Consider the following 20,348-nt stretch of genomic DNA (forward strand, 5'->3'; position numbering starts at 1 on the left):
AATATTACTCACTTCTCGAGGGCACCAGTTAAAAGATCTGCTTAAAACTGAATAAATCCTTTTTTTTAACCTAGTATTAATGTAAAACATGTAAAACTCTATATCAAATCTAATTTGGTTAGAGATAGATCATTTTTTTGGTTTGTCCTTTTACCACAATTTGGAGTCGATGCTTTTATTTTCTATAAAAGCTCAGCGGAAGTCAGCTGTCATTGGTGGTCATTTAAAGATGGCGGAGTGCTTGGCTGCACGTTTGGCCGCCCAGGAGGAGCAAATTTTGCTCCTCACCAGGGAAATATCCACGCTCCGGGATGGACTGGGTCAAGGTCTAGACGCCGCCGGTCTCGCGGTGGTCTCTCCGGAGCTGGAGAACCTGCGGACGGAGAATGAGAAGCTCAGGTATCGGCTGCTGCACCTCCGGCGGGGTCTTCAGGCGGAGTTGGAGCTGGAGGAGGCGCGGGGCAAGAGGCAACAAGGAGCCAAGTGTGACAAAGCTCCGCAGAAAAATACCACCAAACCTCAGCAGACAAACAACCGAGCTGACAATAACAAGGTAATTATACAGACCGGTGTAGTTTAAATCGTTTTTTTTGTAATATGAGTAAGCTGTGAGCCGTAGTAGTCCTGTATCGTTATGAGTAGCGGGCCTCTGTCCCGTGAAATGGCAAGCTATGCTACCCCCTTTTCCAGAAATAGCAACCCTAGTCAAGCCCATGTGTTTGCACTCTTTAAGCGGTGAATAGGCTGATAATGTGGCTTGGCAGAAATCGTGATAAGAGGACATTGCAGGTTTGAAGAAGCACACTCTTTTCTGATTAACAGGTGGCAACTGTGAGAACAAAAACAGGTGATGGGAACAAGAAAGAGAAGAAACACGACAAGGTGCAAGGAGATGGAGGCATGAAAGAGGTGCTGATCACAGGACCTGCAAGTTATCCTGTTCATCCAAACGCTGATACCAAAGTGTGGACAATTTCTTGACTTCGATTGTTTTTATTTTATTTTATATATCTGCTTCAGCTGAGTCCCTGGCCTGAATACATTGCAGAGCGTCTCAGTCTTTATGAGGAACTAAAGAGAGAGAGCGATGCCCTGCAGTCAAAAAAAGCTGCAGACAGTAAGCCCATTACAGTGGAGCTCCCAGATGGGAGAAAGGTGGAGGGCAAAGCTTGGGTCACTACTCCATATCAGCTGGCCTGTAATATCAGGTTAGTACCACTGATTTCATCACTAATAATCAGCTAATAATTGTGTTACTTAATGTGGGTATTTACTAATAATAACAACAGAGAATGTTGCCTCTGTGTTCTTTATGCTTTTTTTCTGCAAATATTCTTAATTCTCATGCTTTATCATAATGAGATAAACCACTGACACAGATTTGCATTTGTCTTTCAGTCAGGGTCTTGCTGACAATGCTGTGATTTCTCGGGTAAATGGGGAACTGTGGGATCTGGACAGGCCTCTTGAGCAGGCCTGCTCACTTGAGATCTTGCGCTTTGACAATGAGGACGCTCAGGCTGTGAGTACTCTTAAACCTTTAAAGTTGTCAATAATTTTTTAATATTGTTTGTGTATACAGAATTTGGTGGGACACAACATAAATGCACTGCAAATCAGTTTCTGATATCATTCAATGAATTTTATTCTTAAATATTTTCAGTATTGTACAAAACAAACTTATGAGGGCATCCATAAACATACACTGAGTTACTGTAACTACTTTTTTTTTTCTCACAAGAATGTTAATGTTATTTAATCCCTAGGTGTATTGGCATTCCAGTGCTCACATCCTGGGGGAGGCAATGGAGCGCTTTTATGGGGGTTGTTTATGTTATGGACCTCCCATAGAAAACGGTTTCTACTACGACATGTTCCTGGATGGACAAAAGTGAGCAAGTATTGCCATTAATAGCTCAATATTTCCATACATTTTTTTTGTATTTGAGTTTGAATGTTCTGGTATGGCATTTTGGCATTAATCATGCCAATAATCATCATTATTCATGTGTATGCATTTGAGATTTTTATTATAGACTGGTGGTCCACAGCATCCTCATGTCAGACTTGACTAACCTTGAGTCCCTTAATCTAAGGAGCTTGAAATGAAAAGCGGCTAGACTTCTTTGACTTTCTTGAAGACGTTTCACCTCTCACCTGAGAAGCTGCTTCAGTTCTAAGACCAGTTGGTGGAGAGTTCCAGATTTTAAGCGCTATTGGGAGTTGTCCCTTAAGAGGATTGTTGGCCCAGTATTGATCATGTGCCTAATCACATGAGCCAAGGTGTGGGTCATTATCAGCAGAGGTTGTAGGTGAAACCACTGCGAGACCTTGCCTCACCCTATCATGTGACTTATTGAGATCAATTGACACAAGATGTGAGTGGGCGTCTGGGAAGGGATCTCAAAACTGGATTATAGGTTGCAGACGGTTGGTGTCATAAGCCACCCCCTTTGTTCAAGGATGGTTGTTCACAGTGGACATAGATGGCTTCTTTCACTCCTCTTTTACATAATCTGTCTTTGTCCAAAATGAAAACATTGGCATCCTCAAAGGAGTGATCTTTATCCTTCAGATGCAGATGTACAGCTGAGTCTTGTCCTGTTGAGGTGGCTCTTCTTGTTGTGCCATGGGTTTATAGAGTGGCTGTTTGGTTTCTCCAATGTAGAGGTCTGAGCACTCCTTGCTGCACTGCACAGCATACCAGTATACACTATGTTGTTTAGTATGTGTTGGGGTGTCTTGTCCTTGGGATGAACCTGTTTTTGTCTGAGTGTGTGGCTGTGTCTGAAGTAAACTGGGATGTTGTGCTTGGAGAAGATTCTCATGAGCCTGTCTGATAAACCTGCTACATAATGGATGACAATGTTGTTTCTGTTTCTCCATAGTTGATGTCTGCCTTTGTTTACTGTGCATCTTTGCCTATTTGATGAAAAACCAGTTGGGATAACCACATGTTTTAAGAGGTTTCTTTACATGTGTGTGTGTGTGTGTGTGTGTGTGTGTGTGTGTGTGTGTGTGTGTGTGTGTGTGTGTGTGTGTGTGTGTGTGTGTGTGTGTGTTCCTTCATTTTCCCTTCTGGCTTAGAGGAAACGTTTTCTGCCTGGTGTTGCAGGGTCCTGATTACTCAAAGTTTATGTTCCAGAGGTGGGTTTCTGGTAAACATCAATGCTGCACTCCTCAATGCATTCTCCTCAATGTGCACATCGAGGAGTCCTTTGTATCTTCCCAGATGAACTTAATTTTCCCATCTACTGACTTGATATGAGCTGTGATGGTTTCTACTTCTTGGGTTTTGATTTTGACCCACATGTCATCCAGATTACTGTGCCAGTTGGCTGTCCCTTTCCCTAGAGTCCTTTTTAATATGTTTGCTGTTTCCAGGGGTGTGTCCAGCATGGAGTTTGGGGACCTGGAAGCTTTATGTAAAGCTGTGGTGAAGGAAAAACAGCCCTTTGAGAGACTTGAAGTCAGCAAGGAGACACTACTAAAAATGTTTAAGGTGAGTGAAAGAGGTAAGACTGGTGTCTTCTGCTTAGACTTATATATCTTACTAACCCCAACCGTTTCCATCTTCCAGTACAACAAATTTAAATGCCGCATTCTCAATGAGAAAGTCACCACCCCAACTACTACAGTCTATAGGTAAGATGTTTATTTTTTTTACTTGAACTGCTGTGTTTTTGAAATGTCCACTGTGTTACTGTTATTATTTTTAAAGTTTTATTTTCTTGTAATGCTAACTGTTTTAAGTCACAATTCTTTGATAGATGTGGACCCTTGATTGACCTGTGCAGAGGTCCACATGTCAGACATACAGGCAAGATCAAGGCCATGAAGATCTACAAGGTATTTCCAACTGCATATTTTTGTTCTTGGACTCTAGTAGAGTATCTTTACATGATTCACAGTTAAAAATAAGATCTGAGATTGTCTGAGATCAACCACTGTAAGCAAACAAGCCTTTCCCTTTAAGCCCGTTTTCATCTAATTCAGTTTCTCAAAAACAGAAGGTTTTAACAGCAAAATCTTTATGCCCAAGATGACTATAGCAAGAATACACCCTCTCTACAGCATCACACTGATGCTGTGTTCCAGATACCTTGGAACTGGGATGTCAGAACTTGTTAGCGGATTCCAGAAAAAAGCGAGGAAAATCAAGATTTGTTTTGGTTCTTAGTAAGGTAGAGCAATGCAGCACAATGCTGCTGCACATTCGTAGATAGAACCTGATCAATGCTCTGGGTAACTCACAAATAAATAACAGTGACAGTATAGATTAAAAGTTTTACTACCCTTTATGGTCAGTCCTGCCATCTTGGCTTGATAGCTCTGGGCTGCTGAGTCTGCTCTGACTTTCTGAGTAGGAAATTGGACTTGAGAGGGCGCTTGAGAATCAAATTCAAACTGGGAATATGGAATGCACCATTTAGGTGCAAAGTAGGAAAAAATCCTGTCTGACACCAAAGATTTGGAGGGATTACTTGTATGCAAACTTTAGGGATTTTTCAAAATGTTGTCATAGGCTTAAGCACCTAACAAACTGAGTCAAAAAGCATTTTCAATTCTGTCATCAGAACTCTTCCACCTACTGGGAGGGACGCTCTGACATGGAGACTCTGCAGAGGCTCTATGGGATATCCTTCCCAGACTCAAAGATGTTGAAGGAATGGGAACGTTTTCAGGAGGAGGCCAAGAACAGAGACCATCGCAAGATTGGAAAAGTGAGTCATTGTAGGCAGTAGTGTTTTAGCATGCCTAGTTGACTCAGGCCTAAAACCAAATCCTAAACCCAGTACTAAGTGCAATTTAATTTGTAATTATGTAATATGATGGCAAACAGATCCACTTTGAGGTTTTTGTAGAAGTTTTTCCTCACTAGTTTGTTTTGGTGGTTCTATAGACGTGTCAAAACACTGAAACAAACCTGGACCAACACTACAACCATTAACTGTGAACATGCACACAACAACTGGGAAATGAAATGCATTTATTTGAGAGGTTGAAGAAGAGTTCTCTTGTTATGTAATCCAGCAAGCAGAACTCATTGCCAAACCGATTTCTCAGCTTCTCTATATTTTCAGTGCCATACAAGACTGATCGAATGTGAGGTTTTTCACTTGAAAACCAGATCGCCTGTTGCTGCTATGTACCAGCTGAGGGCACTGTGTTTCCTCACATTGGCACATTCAGAACAAGTGTGAGTGAGTCATCAGAGCGCCCCAGCTGGTTACCCAGCATGGGAGACACAGACGGCAACACCTCAATCAGCACTTATTACAACGCAGTTTCCATATTAAACACAAGCTATAAGGTTGTCAAAGCCAGTTGGAGGGAGGCGGCAAAAGTGACATGTTGTGTTTAAAAACGGTGTTCGGTGGCATTTTTCTAATTTGACCCCCCCCCCCTTTTTTTTATTTTTTGTTTTTTTTATTTGGTCAGTTCAGCATGGACCCAGTACATTTTAAATCTCTTACTACAGTCTATTCTTGTAATGCAGTAGCTGGTCTTAATGTGTTGATTTAACAAAACTCTTCAATTATGTTTTGGCACACATAGAGATGAGGGTGTGTATCTGTGTGTCTTTTCATAAGAAAAGATTCCAAGCCTTTAATCCCTTGCATGATTTGAATTTTAAATTGGTCTGTAATTGGGGTCTTTCTAGAAGTAAGTGCCAAGAAACTGAAATCTCACAGCCTCTTTTCAAAGGAAAGTGCAAAGTTTATTGTCATTAATACAATATTTATTCAATTGGATTTAACAGTGCTTACCATAGTGATTAAATTGTGTCTTAAGTCTTTTTGATAAAAGTTTATTCTGTTCTCTTGTTAGGTTGTGGGCAGTCATTCACTGACAGATGGTCTGCTGTGCATGGAGTTTATTCCTGGCTGTACCTGCAGATAATGATGATATGAAATCATTTTTAAAATTGTCTGCTTCACAGGACCAAGAGCTCTTCTTCTTCCATGATCTCAGCCCAGGCAGTTGTTTCTTCATGCCACGGGGAGCTTACATCTACCACACACTGACAGAATTCATCAGGGTAGGAGATACAGCTAAAATGCTTATTTTTATCTCCAATATCTTTATCATTTTGAGAAAATGTTATGGGAACATTCAGATAATATTAACTGAATATCAGTATTACAAGCTCAGTAGATGTGAAGCAGTGTTTAAGGTCAATGCTTGGATCATTACTGTTTGTGTATAATTGTATGCCTCAGATCCAGAGTATTCATATATACATTGTGTTTTCATATTACACTGAGTCGACTTTTAGGATCGTTTGTCTCAGTAAAGTTTTGGTTGGTAGGACTTTACTGAACCACAGAAACCCTTACAAACATTTTACAGTCCATGAGGACTGTGCTTTGCATTTTCAGAGTAGCAATCGTGATTGCCTTCTCAATGGCTTGCAGACCACTCGCTGTGGCTTTTCCAATCACAGAAGCTCAAAAATAAGTAGCATAACTGTTAGGTCTGCACTTCGCAGGCCCCGCTGGTTTAGAGACTTATTCCTGTGAACAAAGCAAGACAGAGCTCAATCCATTTTAACTTGCAAGGGGAGCGGATTGGACCAGGGTCTTGGAGCTGCAAGCTCCTCACCTGGTCCCAAACAACTCCAAAGAGCCAGCCTCCCCTGCAGCCTTTTATTAACTCTGTGATCACACAAACATCTCATTAATCATGCAACAGATAAAACACTCACATGTGAACATGTGTCATGTGTGTCTGCAAAAGAGAACATCTGATGTGTGTCTATGAGCATGTGATGTGATATGTGTATGTCTGTCTGTGTAGGAAACAGAAGTCAGCATTCATGCTAAAGATCTAATCGTCCTGTTAACGATCTAATCATCTTGCACAATGACAATCATATTTATCCACAATTCTCTAACAGTAACACCAAGTGAAAAGCTTTGTTCATCAATACCTCAGAGCTTCAGAAAACTTTGGTTGGACCCTGACCCCTGTGCATAATCTGAAATGTGGCTTGGTCCTTATGAAGGCCCTCTTACCTAAATATAGGTCAAACTGAATGGTACATAAACTCTTAAATTCTGAACATTTTGGGAAGCTGTGTGAAATGCAAATAAAAATAGAATACAGTCTTTTGCAAGCCCGTATTGTATTCACAATATATCATTGACGACATATCCAATTGTTAAATTGAGACCTCTTACTATTTCATGAAAAATATTTGCTCAATTTAAATTTAAGCAACAAGTGTCAAAAGGTGGGAAAACAAAGTGGTCAAAAAAAAGAGCTGGGTGAATATTTTGCAACTAGTTAACTGACAACAGTAAGAGAATCTTGGAGCAACAGAGTTCCTCAGAAGTAAACAATTTCAAAATGATTTTCTCCAACAACAAATTGCAAAGACTTTGAGTATCTAATCTGCAGCGCATAATATCAGAAGATTGAGTCTGTTAGTCTGGAGACTTCTCTGTATGCAAGGGACTGAGGCATGTTGATACCATCAAATTCAAAATGAGACAGTATTTTTTTTGAAAGTGGTACGTTTTCTCAGTTTCTACATTGTACTACCATACAGATAGTTGGGTTTTGTTTAAATTTTACACAGCTTCCCAACATTTTGGAATTGGGGTTGTACATTTAGTTGAAGATAATAGCTGTATCCAGTCCTCTCTGCACATGTTGTCAAAGTAGGAAAATTCATAGTACTTGTGAAGCTGCAGATTCTCTACATTTGGAAGTTCTCAAAAGGTCTTTAAAGTTCAGTCTTCAGATTTCAGCGTAACTTCAACTGCTCAGACAAGTTCACTGACTCTACAGGAACTTGTCTCTGTGGTGTATTTGGAAAGACATGCTAACATCTTGAAGACTTTCGCAGCACACACCCCCAAACCAAGCCATGCCAAGACAAACTCATACATTGCACAGACAGGGTGTAAGATCATTATCACATCACTTATATCTGTTAAAACTGCAGAGAAAATTATACCAGCATGCTATGCATTTCCCTTTCCAAGATCTCACCAAAACATTTAATAGTCAGAAGTTACTTTGCAGGGAACCCAGCTCATATTCATAGACAACAAGTGCTGACTTTGACTGAAGTGTCATGAGTATTTCAGTACATGCACTCATTTATTTCCAGGTTTTGAAATTCTCCATTTTCTGGTAAATAATACTAGGAAAGCGGAGTGAGCAAGCATTTTCTTTTTCAGCAACTTCCTTTTTGGTATTCACAGTTTTGCACATTGACAGAAATTTTTCCAGTTAGTGTCTTTGTACTGTTGGCTGCTAAACAGCTCAACAGCCTGTTAAATGTTTTGCTTAATGGCAACAAATGGATAAATACAGCCCACACAATGTGATTTCCATTGTTGCAGCTTAAGGTTGCATGCCAGAAGTCATGATTCAGTTGAGTACCTGTGCAGCCTAAATGGTGTGTTTAGCCAATGTGGTTTGTTGTTTTTCTAGGATGAGTACTGGAGAAGAGGCTTTCAGGAAGTAGCCTCCCCCAACATTTATAACAGCAAACTGTGGGAGACATCTGGCCACTGGCAGCACTACAGTGAAAATATGTTCTCCTTCTCCGTGGAAGATGACATATTTGCTCTGAAGCCAATGAACTGCCCCGGGCACTGGTAAATGTAGAGCTCTCAGGAAATAAATATTGTATTTTTTTTTTTTTATTTTTTTTTTTTTATTTTCCTTCTCAGATTTGTATATCAAAATCACACACACTACTTCATGCATATAAGTAATTTAATTTGGTTTTCCTGCAGTCTGATGTTCAGCCACAGGCCTCGCTCATGGCGAGAGCTTCCGCTGAGGCTGGCAGATTTTGGGGTCCTACACAGAAACGAGTTGTCAGGAACACTAACCGGGCTGACCAGAGTGCGCCGTTTCCAGCAAGATGACGCTCACATTTTCTGCACAATGGATCAGGTCACAACATCATCAATAGTTTTTAACATTTCTGTGGGATGTTTTTTGCTTCTAACAAGATGTGAAAAACATATTTTTAAAAACATGTACCTGCTTATTATGAGTCATTTCCTAAATGCTGAGTCATATGTGTGTATATATATATATATTTTTTTCAAACAGATCGAGTCAGAGATGAAGGGCTGTCTGGACTTCCTCCGCTGTGTTTACGATGTATTTGGATTCTCATTCCAGCTTCACCTCTCCACTCGCCCAGACAAGTATTTGGGTGACATTGCTGTGTGGAATCAAGCTGAGAAGGTAAACTGTGTCATGAGTCACAGTTTAAGTAGTTAATCGTGTGAAAAAAGGAAATCCAACTACTGAATTATAAATCTAAAGGGATGGCAGAGATTTAAGCAAATAAAAGCTCATGTTGACACAGAACTACTCTGGATGATAGTATCGGTCTCCTGCCATGTAATTATGCAGTAGTAGTGTCAAATCTGTGAAGTTTCATGATTGTCTGTGGGTGGTGTGTTGTCAATAAAAGAATTACTCATTTTCTTGGCTTGATTCCTTCAAGTGTCCAGCTATAAATTGCATAAGAGCACCAATTAAAACTGAACTCTATACCCAAGTATGGACTTTACTGTAGTTCTACTTGCCGTGATTTACAGTAATTGCCTTGTATTGTTTAAAGTACATGCTAACCTCTACCTCATACTTGACAGCAATTGGAAAACAGCCTGAATGAGTTTGGAGAGCCATGGAGACTGAACCCTGGTGACGGTGCTTTTTATGGACCCAAGGTTCTGAATGAATCTTTTTATTTCATTTTTTTAAACTCCTTCCAAACACTGGCTCAGTTTGAATCTCCTTCTGTGGTCTGGAAAGAAGTATAATTCTTTCTGTGCTATTGCAGATTGACATTAAGATCAAAGATGCTATTGGACGTTACCACCAGTGTGCAACCATTCAGCTGGACTTCCAGCTGCCCATCCGCTTCAATCTGACCTTTGTAGGGTGAGTCACCTAATAAAAATATTGACACACTGCTGAGTCTGTGTGCTTTACAGCGCCAAGGATTACGCATTAAGCCCCTCCTGGATAAGATGTCTCAGCCTGTGCTGCTGTATGCAAATCTGAACTCAGTGTGCAGGTGGCAGGCTATAGACTCACAGGGAACTTCAATTAATATACGCACCATGGGGAAAATTATACACGTGCTGTGCAGCAATAGACAGCAGGCAGTGCATGGATAAATGGTGTTTATAGTTGTATAGACGTCTGTGTCAGAAAAGTATTGTCTATGGAAAGACAATGGGAAGGTATGAGAATGATTGCAGGGTTAATAATAAAAGAGTGCTTGACGTTAAAACCAGTTTGAGCTGCTAAGTCAGTGTGTATATAACAATACATCAAAAATGTTTTTATTCAACCATATTTAACATAAGTGTTTTTATTTTTTTGTTTCTTTTGCTACAATTACAGAAAAGATGGGGATGACAAATCCAGACCAGTCATTATCCATCGTGCCATTTTAGGCTCAGTGGAAAGGATGATTGCCATTCTGACAGAGAACTATGCAGGGAAATGGTAATGTGTTGTTTTTCTGGTTACTTTTGTATTCAACACCCATTATTTTTGGTACTTTCTGTCACAATAGTGGATGCTCATATTAAACAAGGTTAAAATTTTAAATGGCAGTCCTGGTGAGCCAGCAGTTCAGTCTTCAAGCATTCAGTTGTCCTGTGGTGATCCCAGGCACACATCTGGCTGTAAGACCAGAAGCCCCACCTACCTGATGTTCAAACCAGCTATTTGTGAGATTGGGCCAATCTGGAGAAAGCTGTCTAAAAAAGAGGCAAAGGAGCTAAAACTGCTTATTTCAGGCAAATGATGATCTAAAGGGGTTCTCATGAAGCCCAATTTAGCCCAATTTTAGTTATGCAAAGCTATTTTACTAGAGTTCAAAATAGAGATGGCAATAAGCACAATGGGCCTACTAAAACTACTAACATACAGTGCTATTATGACCCACTGCTTTGATCTTTCTTTTATTTAGAAATAAGTTTTTGGTCTTTATAATTATTGTAGGCATCTTGGCTTACTATAAAATTCTACCTGTATTGTCACTAACAGCTGTCCAACTATGGCATGATTTTTACCTCCTCAGATCATGATTTTAGCTCCTTTTTGTTGAGGAAACAGATCATGTCATGTTTCTATCTGTTCACTATGTGAAAGTTGTAATACCCATGTTTCACCCTCCACCAGGCCTCTGTGGCTCTCTCCACGTCAGGTGATGTTAGTGCCTGTCAACCCATCCTGTGAGGATTACGCAAAGAAGGTATGACTTCCCCATTGTGGCCTTAGTCTCTGATTATTTCTTTCTTGTAATGCAGTAGTTAATGACAATAAGTATGGAAAGTTCTTGAAATGTACTGAACATTAACAAATACAATGTCTACATGTCAGGTGTGTAAGCAGTTTACAGAAGCTGGTTTTATGGCAGATGCTGATCTGGACTCCAGCTGCCTTCTAAACAAGAAAATCCGCAATGCTCAGCTGGCACAGTATAACTTCATTCTTGGTGAGGAAAAATAAAACCCCAAGTTAGATCATTAAGTAACAAACTGTACAAAGGTGTGGTCTATAACAGGTAAATGAGGATGCTTGTACATTTGTAGTGAGTGAAAACGATGTGTACATAGTTTAACACAGTACAAAGTAAATTAAATTCTCCACAGTTCTTTGGATTTAGGCTGTGTCAGTGTCTTCTGTCTCTTCATGTTTTCCCAAACTGAATCAGTAATGTTGGTTCTGAGCCCTGTGGGGGCCAGGCCATCTGCTGCAGGACTCATTGTTCTTCTGGTCAGGAAAAGTGGTTCTTTGTCAGTATGCTTGAGGTCATAGTCTTGCTTCAGAATGAATTTGTGATGATCAGATCCTGCTTAATGGATAAGAATTCAAATAAAATACCTGAAACTTTACTGTTCCAGTACTAGAGACTTATGTGAGGGAGGTGCAGGGCATGTATGGGCACAGTGAGACCTTGGTGAGGTGTGCAGTAGGAGTAGGACAGATGTGTTTAAGATTGAGTGTGGGATTACATCAGGAATCAGCTCTGAGGCCCTTCTTGTTGTTATTGGTGATGGACATTTTATCAAATGAGGTCAGGCAGGAGTTTGACCTTTGTAACAGTAAAGATGCAAGGAAAGTAGAGGTAGTGAAGGGGGATGTGTTTAAATATCTGGGGTCAACTATTCAAAGCAATGGACAATACATAATACAAGTGAAGAAGAAAGTGCTGGCAGAGTTGAGGGAGTCGAGGGTCAGGGGTGATTTGTGGAAGGATATATTTACAAGATGTTAGTGAGAGCGGCCATTTTGTGTGGTTTGGAGATAGGTGGCCCAAAAAAAAAAAAAAAAAAAAAAAAGGAGAGGAAGCTAAGCTGGAGGCAGTAGAGTCAAGATTTCAAGTGGGAGTGACCAGGATGGACAAGATTAGAAATGTGTACAACAAAGGAACAGCTCAAATTGAAAGGTTTGGAAAGAAAGTGAAAGATTGAAGGTTAAGATGATTTGGACATTCTCAGAGGAGGGATAGTGGATACATTATCAAAGGGTGTTTGAATATGGAGCTAACAGGAAGGAGAAAAGAGGTGTGTCACAGAAGACTTTTGGATGTAGTGAAGGAAGAGAATAAGCGAAAATCTGTCAAAGTCATCAAAATAAACATTCTTAATTGATTGATTATAAGCCAAACAGACCTCCAAGCTGGTTAACCACCAACAGCTGACAAATTCAGCACGCAAAGTGGGAGTGTGTGGTGAAACTTGGCCCGTGTAAAGTTGTTGTTGTCTTGTGTCTTGGCAGTGGTTGGAGAGAAGGAGAAGATGACTAACAGTGTCAATGTGCGCACAAGGGACAACAAAGTCCACGGAGAACTACCGGTGTCCGAGGTGATGGCACGCCTGACCCTGCTCAAACAGTCTCGCTGTCAAAATGCAGAAGAGGAGTTCTGATCTAGGCAGACAGCTTGGATTTTAATACTTCAAACATGAAACGGCAACAAGGGACACAAGATGGTTTTTGGGAAAGTGCAGACAAAATAAACTGATACTCTGTAAGTGGATGTAATGACTGGGCCTGCACAACTACTCTGCAGTGCTCTTGTGATCGTCAGTGAACGGGGGAAAACTGTTTGTAGGTAGCGTGGGTTTGAAATTGTGTCAAGGAAATCTAAGTGTATCTCAAGAAAAGTTACTCAATAACTTAAGGAAGCGACGTGAAGACATGAAAGTTGTGTGAATTTTACACTAATCTATTTTCACCAAGATCTGCCTGGAAATTCAGGAATAATAATAATAAAAAAATTCTCCAAATGTGGGTTCTTTGTTTCTTTATTTTCACAACAGAAGATGTTAATCTTTAAGTAGTTTGATATCATGACAAACTACAATAGGTTTATTTTGTAGAGACAGTCTTCACATTTTTGTTAATTTTCTTTTACTTTTTTAATGCTTCATCAGTTTATTTGTTCCAAAGTAATAACTATTGATCATGCTGTTGCTTTGGAATGAAGCCTGTAGATTAATAGGTGGCAATAATGGGAATTCCAGCTGTTATTGTGTAATAAGCAAGACTGAGCCAGCTCTTCATACAGCATGTAATAACAAATCAGGAACATACCAGTGTCAGGTGGTAAAATTTATTTTACCCATGGTTTTACTCACTGTTTTCTAACAACTCGCAGCATGCAGAACAATGTGATAGACTCGCCAGAAAGGTGATTTCCATAAAACGTTAAGAATTTATAAAACAGAACGGAGCCAAAATGTTGTTTCTAAAACATGCACCAGGGGTAGCAAGATGAAGACGGGAAAGGTTTTTGCTGCATCAATCTTAATGGGAAAGGTTCAAACTTTTATTATAGCACATTTCTGTTTAGCTTTAGTTTTATTCTAGTTTTACACTAAGGTCACAAGATCAGTTAGTTTCGAAGATTACTGTAACTATTTCAAGGCTTGTTTTTATTTTATCGGTATGATGCAGTAACAAGGTTGAAGTTAAAATGGCTGGATTTCTTTATAGATTATGATATAAATGTGATGTTTAATAATATGTTATGTTTTTAATGTTTGTTTTATACGTTTGGTAACAGGACTGCAAATCGGTCCGAGTATTTGTATTTTCTTAGAAAAGGATACTAGCAGTGTAATTCCAGAGACTTTTGAATAATAAAATGTAGATGTATAGATAAAGGCAGCAAACCCTGAAATTAATTTGTCTGCTTTTGGTAATATACATAACAGGGTCACTTTAATTGGACACATTGACACAGTTCAAAGAGGACTGACCTTTTTCAAATTATTTTTCAAGATTTTCAAATTCATGGGTTGGCAGAAAATGTCCTGCATTTATGGAATGGCATTAATACACAATGTATTTTGTCATGGGTAAAGGATTAAACTAATGCAGTCCTCTATCAAACACTTTATATATGAGATTTAATATGATTTCCGTTGCATGTTCACAGCTTTAACTAAATAACCAAAGAACCTGATAATAGTTTTGCTTTTTTCTTTTTACTTTTTTTTTTTTTTTACATTAAAGTGGCTATTCTTCTTCTTCTTCTTATTATTATTATTACCGGTAGTCTTTTTTTTTCCTATTGCCTAACCTTTAATTTGTATTAGAATGACCTCAAACGAAAAATATTTTCAGATCTTATTTGGGGTTTTATTTTAGTGATTTTTGTTAATTTAAAACAAAGAAAGAAAACAAAACAAAAACTGCTCTATCTCCGTGCTTGAAACTATCAGAGGACTATTAGCACTCCAGTTTCCTACATGACGTGAATGCAGCTCTCTTTAGCTCTGCGGTAACAATGGCTACTGTCTGTCAGATTTGGAGACCGGACAGAGGACGGTGCCTTAAAAGCTACGGAATTATCGCCGTATTGTTTATGGACCTTATGTTACAGTGTGTTAACGGTATGCTTACAATAATACACTTATAGATCTGTTCGCATATATGTCTCGCTTTGGTCGTTACCTTTCCCCAACTGAATTAGCATGAGGTGGTTAGCTAGCAAGTTAGCATAACACTGGTTTATTTAGCTAGGTAGCAATGAAAACATTGGCTGTAGTGAGCAACACGGATTCAAAATTTATTTTACAAAAACACCTTTTGTTAATTGTGTCGTATGCAAGTTAAGCTATGACAATTAACAGTTCATTGTTTATGCTAATTTGTAGCATGACAGAACATGTCAGCGAGTAGCTTCTGTGTAGTAGCTTCCTAAAATTATTGTAAAGCAATAATTAGCACGTTTTATTAAAAGAAAAACCAGTGTCTGTAGCTGCTTACGCGTGTTTAGACTTCTAATTTCTGTTCAACCATATATGACCTGTCCGCTTTGTTGTCAGGTTCCCTGAGCACAACTAATGTTGAGACCCACTACATAAGAGATGGACCTTTCATCACTAGTCCGGTGGTCCCCGATGCAGCCTCAGGTAAATATTGCAGTCAGTAATCAAAATTAAACATACTGACTGTAACGTTATTTATTTAACTCTTTTTTTTTTTTTTTTTTTTTTAATTAATAATGAATTTATATATTGTGTGGTTTTTAGTTTACTGTTTGTAAACTAAAAAACAGATTGACTAAGGGCCGCATTCACAACGGTTAATATTAGAGTTTCCTGAACTCCAAATTTAAATCTTTGAGTGTGAGTTTTTGAATAGTAGTCCAAAATGAAGCTAGAAAAACAAGTCCTCGCTTGGTTCAAATAGAAATTGAGGATTCATTTGTATAAAGAAGTTATGTGACAAGATATGACTTGTACATCAAGAGGACGTTCTGTTTAATATTTTTTCTAGCACTTAACAACAAAGAAATGCGGCTCTATTAAGCAGTAAGCAAGCTCAGTTTTCCATTAATAACCTGTTAACCAGGACTTTCAGTTCATGCCTCATGAATTGAACTCAAACCCCTTTCTTTAGAGGGATGAAGGCTAAAAGCTGGAGACTTAGGGCTGTTCTAGGGCAAAAAGCATGGCACACCTGTCACAGGTTGATGCTGGATTATTTGAAATGTATTTTAAAGGTAACATTTTCTTAAAGATATTGGTAAGATTTCATTGTAGCACTGCTGCTATTGATTTTGCTCATACATCAGGATTATTTATCAATTCCCTAATTCAGTCTTATTTGTAAGGGGGGAAAAGGGTAGACCTAGACACTTTTTAGCATCTATACAACATTATTATTTCTGAGTCTGAACACAGGATGGAAACAGCATGAGACTTGGGGGTGCTGAGTTGTGCTGTAATATAGCAGCACTGATTAAAAAAACAAAACAACCAAGCTTGGAGAAATACAATTGTGATGGACTTGACATATTTGAAGTTGGTTATTTCCCATGCTTGAGCATCACTATAAATTTGTATTTCCTGTATGTAATGCGAATGTAAACTGCAGGTTTTTATATATATTTAAGAATGTCCATGTTGTCTGGGAACCTGAATAAAATACAGTGCAAAATCAGAGTAATACTGCCTACTTCAGACACAATTAATTTCCATTGTCTAAGTATTGCATGTTTTTTTTCTTTGTTAACCTGCATATCATTAAGTAAAGTCTTGATCTCAACCAGAATTTGTTAAGTTAATTGCTTTTCAACAACAGCAGCAACAGTTTCCCTTTACTGCCCAGCATGCAGCTATAATGTAGCAATCAAGACTAAATAGCTTAGCTCAAGGACTCTTTAATGGCCTGCCCTCTTTGAAAGTCACAGGCCTGTTGCCACAACCAGCAGCCAGATTTAATGAAAGCCTGCTTACTTTGCATAAAATATTTATTATTCATGCTTGAAAATGTCTTAAAATAGATAATGCAACTTTGTGGTGGACTTTTTGTAGTGTTTCCTGCAGATGAAGACACATCCAAATGTCCTAGTGGGGGTTTGTGTCACCGCCTGCCAGCTCATTGCATTCAATGCGATTACCATCTCAAGTGCACATATGGCAAACCAACTTTATTTACCTGTAGACCCAAAAAAGGCGTTCACTGCATAGTGAGTAATATTGTCAAATATTCTTGTCTGTAGTAATTCTGTACCATCTTTATCTGTTTGTTAAGAGGGTTAGTAAGGCTTTAATTTGGAAATTGCTGTGTAGTGAAATTTATTTTCTTCTTTGTATTTACAGGGAGAGTCTGGACAGCAGCAAACCAATTTTTCTCTCAATATCACCTGTCAGTTCTGTTGGCAGCTGGACCCTTCCCAGTATCGCTGCACAAACTCCACCAACTGTATGACAGTCTCTTGCCCACGCAAGCGCTACAATGCCACCTGTGATGTCTTAGATCATGTACATTGCTTAGGTATGATCAAGGATCCACTATAAAGCCTAATTAGGTTCTAAAGTCATCAGTTAAAGTCATGCAGTCTAGAGCAGCAACTGTTTTGTCCACAGTATGAAGTTAAACTGGTTTTCATTCATGGTTGCTATTAAAGGAAAACTCCTATTCAGTCAGGACAATGTTAGTCAAAGTATGATTGTTATTTCATCTGCAGTAGAGCTATGTTTGGGTTCTGTCCAGAGAGCCCTTATGGTTGCTCAGCCATTTGTGGAAACCGCACAGGCAGGTAGAGCAGCAGAGCAGGACCTCTTCACAGAATAAAACATCTGTGACTGCAGACATTTAAGTCAGAAACACCATAAAGTGAAGAAGCTGGGGTTGGGGTGGGTTGCAAAGCTACTTGCAGACACAGCAGCATATGTATGCAGGATAGCCCCATATGCGAATTATCAGCAGGGTGGAAACACATCAGCGGATGTGAGCTGGCATTAAGATCAGCTGATTGGCGAGGATTTATTTAAATTTCCACATGACATCTTTGATGTAATGTTTGTTGTATTTTCAGTCAGCTTGTTTAAATGTTGCTTGTTTGTGCATGAAAGCATTCACTATGTCTTCACTTCTTTTTAGGTAAAAGACGTTTTCCAAAACGTTTATTTTGTAACTGGACTGGTGGATACAAATGGTCAACAGCGTTAGCACTCAGGTAAAACTGACAGTAATATTAAAACCATTACAACAAGCTTAAATAATGGAAATGTAAAGACACGTTATTGATTAGGATATGTGATGAAACTTATTTTTTTCTGGTTCCTTCCATAGCATTACACTTGGTGGTTTTGGAGCGGACCGGTTTTACCTGGGCCAGTGGAGAGAGGGTCTGGGCAAACTGTTCAGCTTTGGAGGCCTAGGCATTTGGACTTTGATTGACGTCCTTCTAATAGGGGTTGGTTATGTAGGACCCGTTGACGGTTCTCTCTATATCTGAAGCAAAGCCCTGGGGACATGGCTGGCTTTGCTCTTCACACTGCTTCACTCTCAAAGGACTGAAGAGCTGAGATGCTGTGTTCTTAGCACGTTTGGCTGGCTAAGCTCGCTGTGTAACACGTCTTCATCCCATCTGCTAACAAGCAGGAAGTGTTTTCCTCATCACACAAACGATGATTCTACCCACACAACCATCAGATTGATCCCAATCATTCTGCGTCCATGTCCTGTTGAGATTGCGCAGATGGTGCTGTGCAGGAGTATAAGGAACCGGTAATTACCTCTGTCCAGTTTCTTTGACTTAACTAGTGGTTAGGCTCTGTCTTGCTGATAGGTAGCTGTGGTTTCCTGTGGAGCAACTCCGTTGGAGTTGTGCATTGCTTCTCTCTTGTTGCAAGTTAAATGCTTCAATAGGGGTCAAATGGTAACCATGGCCATGCAGAATTTTATAGTGTCACCACACAAAGGACAAATTGAAAGGTGATATTTATATCCTGAAAGTATGAATGTGCAGAAGGGATTTAAGGCGTTTTTTTTTTTTTTTTATTGATTGTCATTTCAGTGGACAACCTGAACAGTTATTTCAGCATGTACTTTATTTCTTCACCTACATTCATTCAGCAGTGCAGGTCACAACTGTAAGAACACTCTCCAAACAGGGGTACATTTTATTTTATAAAAGTTCATATGTTTAATAAATGAAAGCTACTATAGTCTCACAACAGCATTGGGTAGTAAACCACAAGGAAGTAGTGTAACTGTCTCTTCCTGCAGCATGTAGTTGGATTTCAGTTGCAGAACAGATAACAATCGGTGTATGATTGTGTTTGTGATAAATATTGAAACGCTTGAAATGTGCTGCAATAGCAAACTCGGCTCCTTGTGATTTCCGTGTTGGAGATATCCTCTGCATTTAAGTGGCAATTTTCTGTGAAATCGTCATCATCCTTTACAGAAGTCTGTGTACTAACACTGTAAAATCTTTTAATTCACCCACATTATGTAAATATGTTTTATGTGTCAATTTAAGTTGCTTTTTTTTTCCTCTGTAAGGGCACTGTAAATTTTGTTTTTTAGTTAAGAAAATAAAATTGTGAAATATTTGTTTATCAAATGTACACAGCACTGCTAACCAATTCACTGTGCATGTGTGTTTTTTAAATGTATTTATAGTGTATGGTAACACCAGAGAATTTTTGAAAGAAAAATAAGAGGTGAATATTGTCAGTTGAAGGGTCACACAAATATACTGACATACTCAGTTGATTACAGCAGAACTACAATTACTTGAACAGGACAGTTTCTTTATATATATATTAAACAGTGAAAGGTGCCAGTAACCTTCATTACCCACAGGTTTGTGACACCAGGAGGGTAATGCAGTGCCCAGGCAATGTTCCCCTTTTAATAAAATATCATTAAAGAGCCCATAAACAAGGCACTGAATAGCTGCAGGGGACTGTAGCTAAAATGTTTATCCAGAGGGTAATGGTTATTTCAGTTAATGCATTAGGCTGTAATTCTAAAATTGATATAAATATATATGCCACCATGTTACATAACAAGGTTTGAAAAAAAATGAAAGAAAGGGAAAAAAAACATTTCCTTTCTAGCAGGTTCTTGGGCTTTGATACGACTTTTCCAATTGGTTCCTTTGCTGAGCTTTGTAAATTTACTCCACCCTAATTCTAGTTCCCCAATTTTTACTCCACCCACTCGTAGTCACTACAGCTCCCTCCCACAGACTGATGTAAGTGTTTGTCATCTTCTCTGAGTTGAGGAGGAGACATCTAGTGATTATTTCTTCTTGGAGAGCTGTAATTTAAACACCAACCAGAGGCTTTTCAACTCTGCATCCATAATATACTCTTGATAATATTTGTTCCTACTGACTGTTCCAGCCTTACCTCAGTTTGAATCATGCTGTACTGTTACATACTCACATTAATGGATTTATCTGGACTGTGAACTTGATGGGTACAATTAGTCAGTGGGTTTAGCATAGATAGGTAATGGTGTAAATGTGTGCAATATGACTACATGACTATATGGTACAGGCTTTTAAAACCATGTAAAATAACTAGCAATGC

General features: G+C 39.0%; 2 protein-coding genes across 2 annotated transcripts; both read left to right on the forward strand.

Annotated features, from left to right (window-relative positions):
* The first annotated feature begins 214 nt into the window (after positions 1-214).
* Positions 215-13,289, forward strand: tars3 (threonyl-tRNA synthetase 3). Its single transcript, XM_040011233.1, has 19 exons — positions 215-553; positions 823-909; positions 1,021-1,208; positions 1,399-1,522; positions 1,767-1,891; positions 3,385-3,502; positions 3,581-3,645; positions 3,771-3,849; positions 4,578-4,724; positions 5,945-6,043; positions 8,449-8,615; positions 8,757-8,919; positions 9,082-9,219; positions 9,633-9,710; positions 9,824-9,924; positions 10,393-10,497; positions 11,179-11,251; positions 11,380-11,494; positions 12,781-13,289. Exons 1-19 carry the CDS (start codon positions 230-232, stop codon positions 12,927-12,929), a joined length of 2,445 nt encoding a protein of 814 aa, XP_039867167.1. The 5' UTR covers positions 215-229; the 3' UTR covers positions 12,930-13,289.
* A 1,465-nt stretch (positions 13,290-14,754) lies between these two features.
* On the forward strand, positions 14,755-19,394 carry tm2d3 (TM2 domain containing 3). The gene is made up of 6 exons (XM_040010995.1): positions 14,755-14,900; positions 15,336-15,422; positions 16,830-16,984; positions 17,118-17,292; positions 17,902-17,977; positions 18,094-19,394. The coding sequence occupies exons 1-6, from the start codon at positions 14,795-14,797 to the stop codon at positions 18,257-18,259; spliced, it is 765 nt and encodes a 254-aa protein (XP_039866929.1). The 5' UTR covers positions 14,755-14,794; the 3' UTR covers positions 18,260-19,394.
* Positions 19,395-20,348: the final 954 nt, after the last annotated feature.

Source organism: Simochromis diagramma, unplaced genomic scaffold, assembly GCF_900408965.1.
Source record: "Simochromis diagramma unplaced genomic scaffold, fSimDia1.1 OVJJ01000603.1, whole genome shotgun sequence".
Classification (NCBI taxonomy): Eukaryota; Metazoa; Chordata; class Actinopteri; order Cichliformes; family Cichlidae; genus Simochromis; species Simochromis diagramma.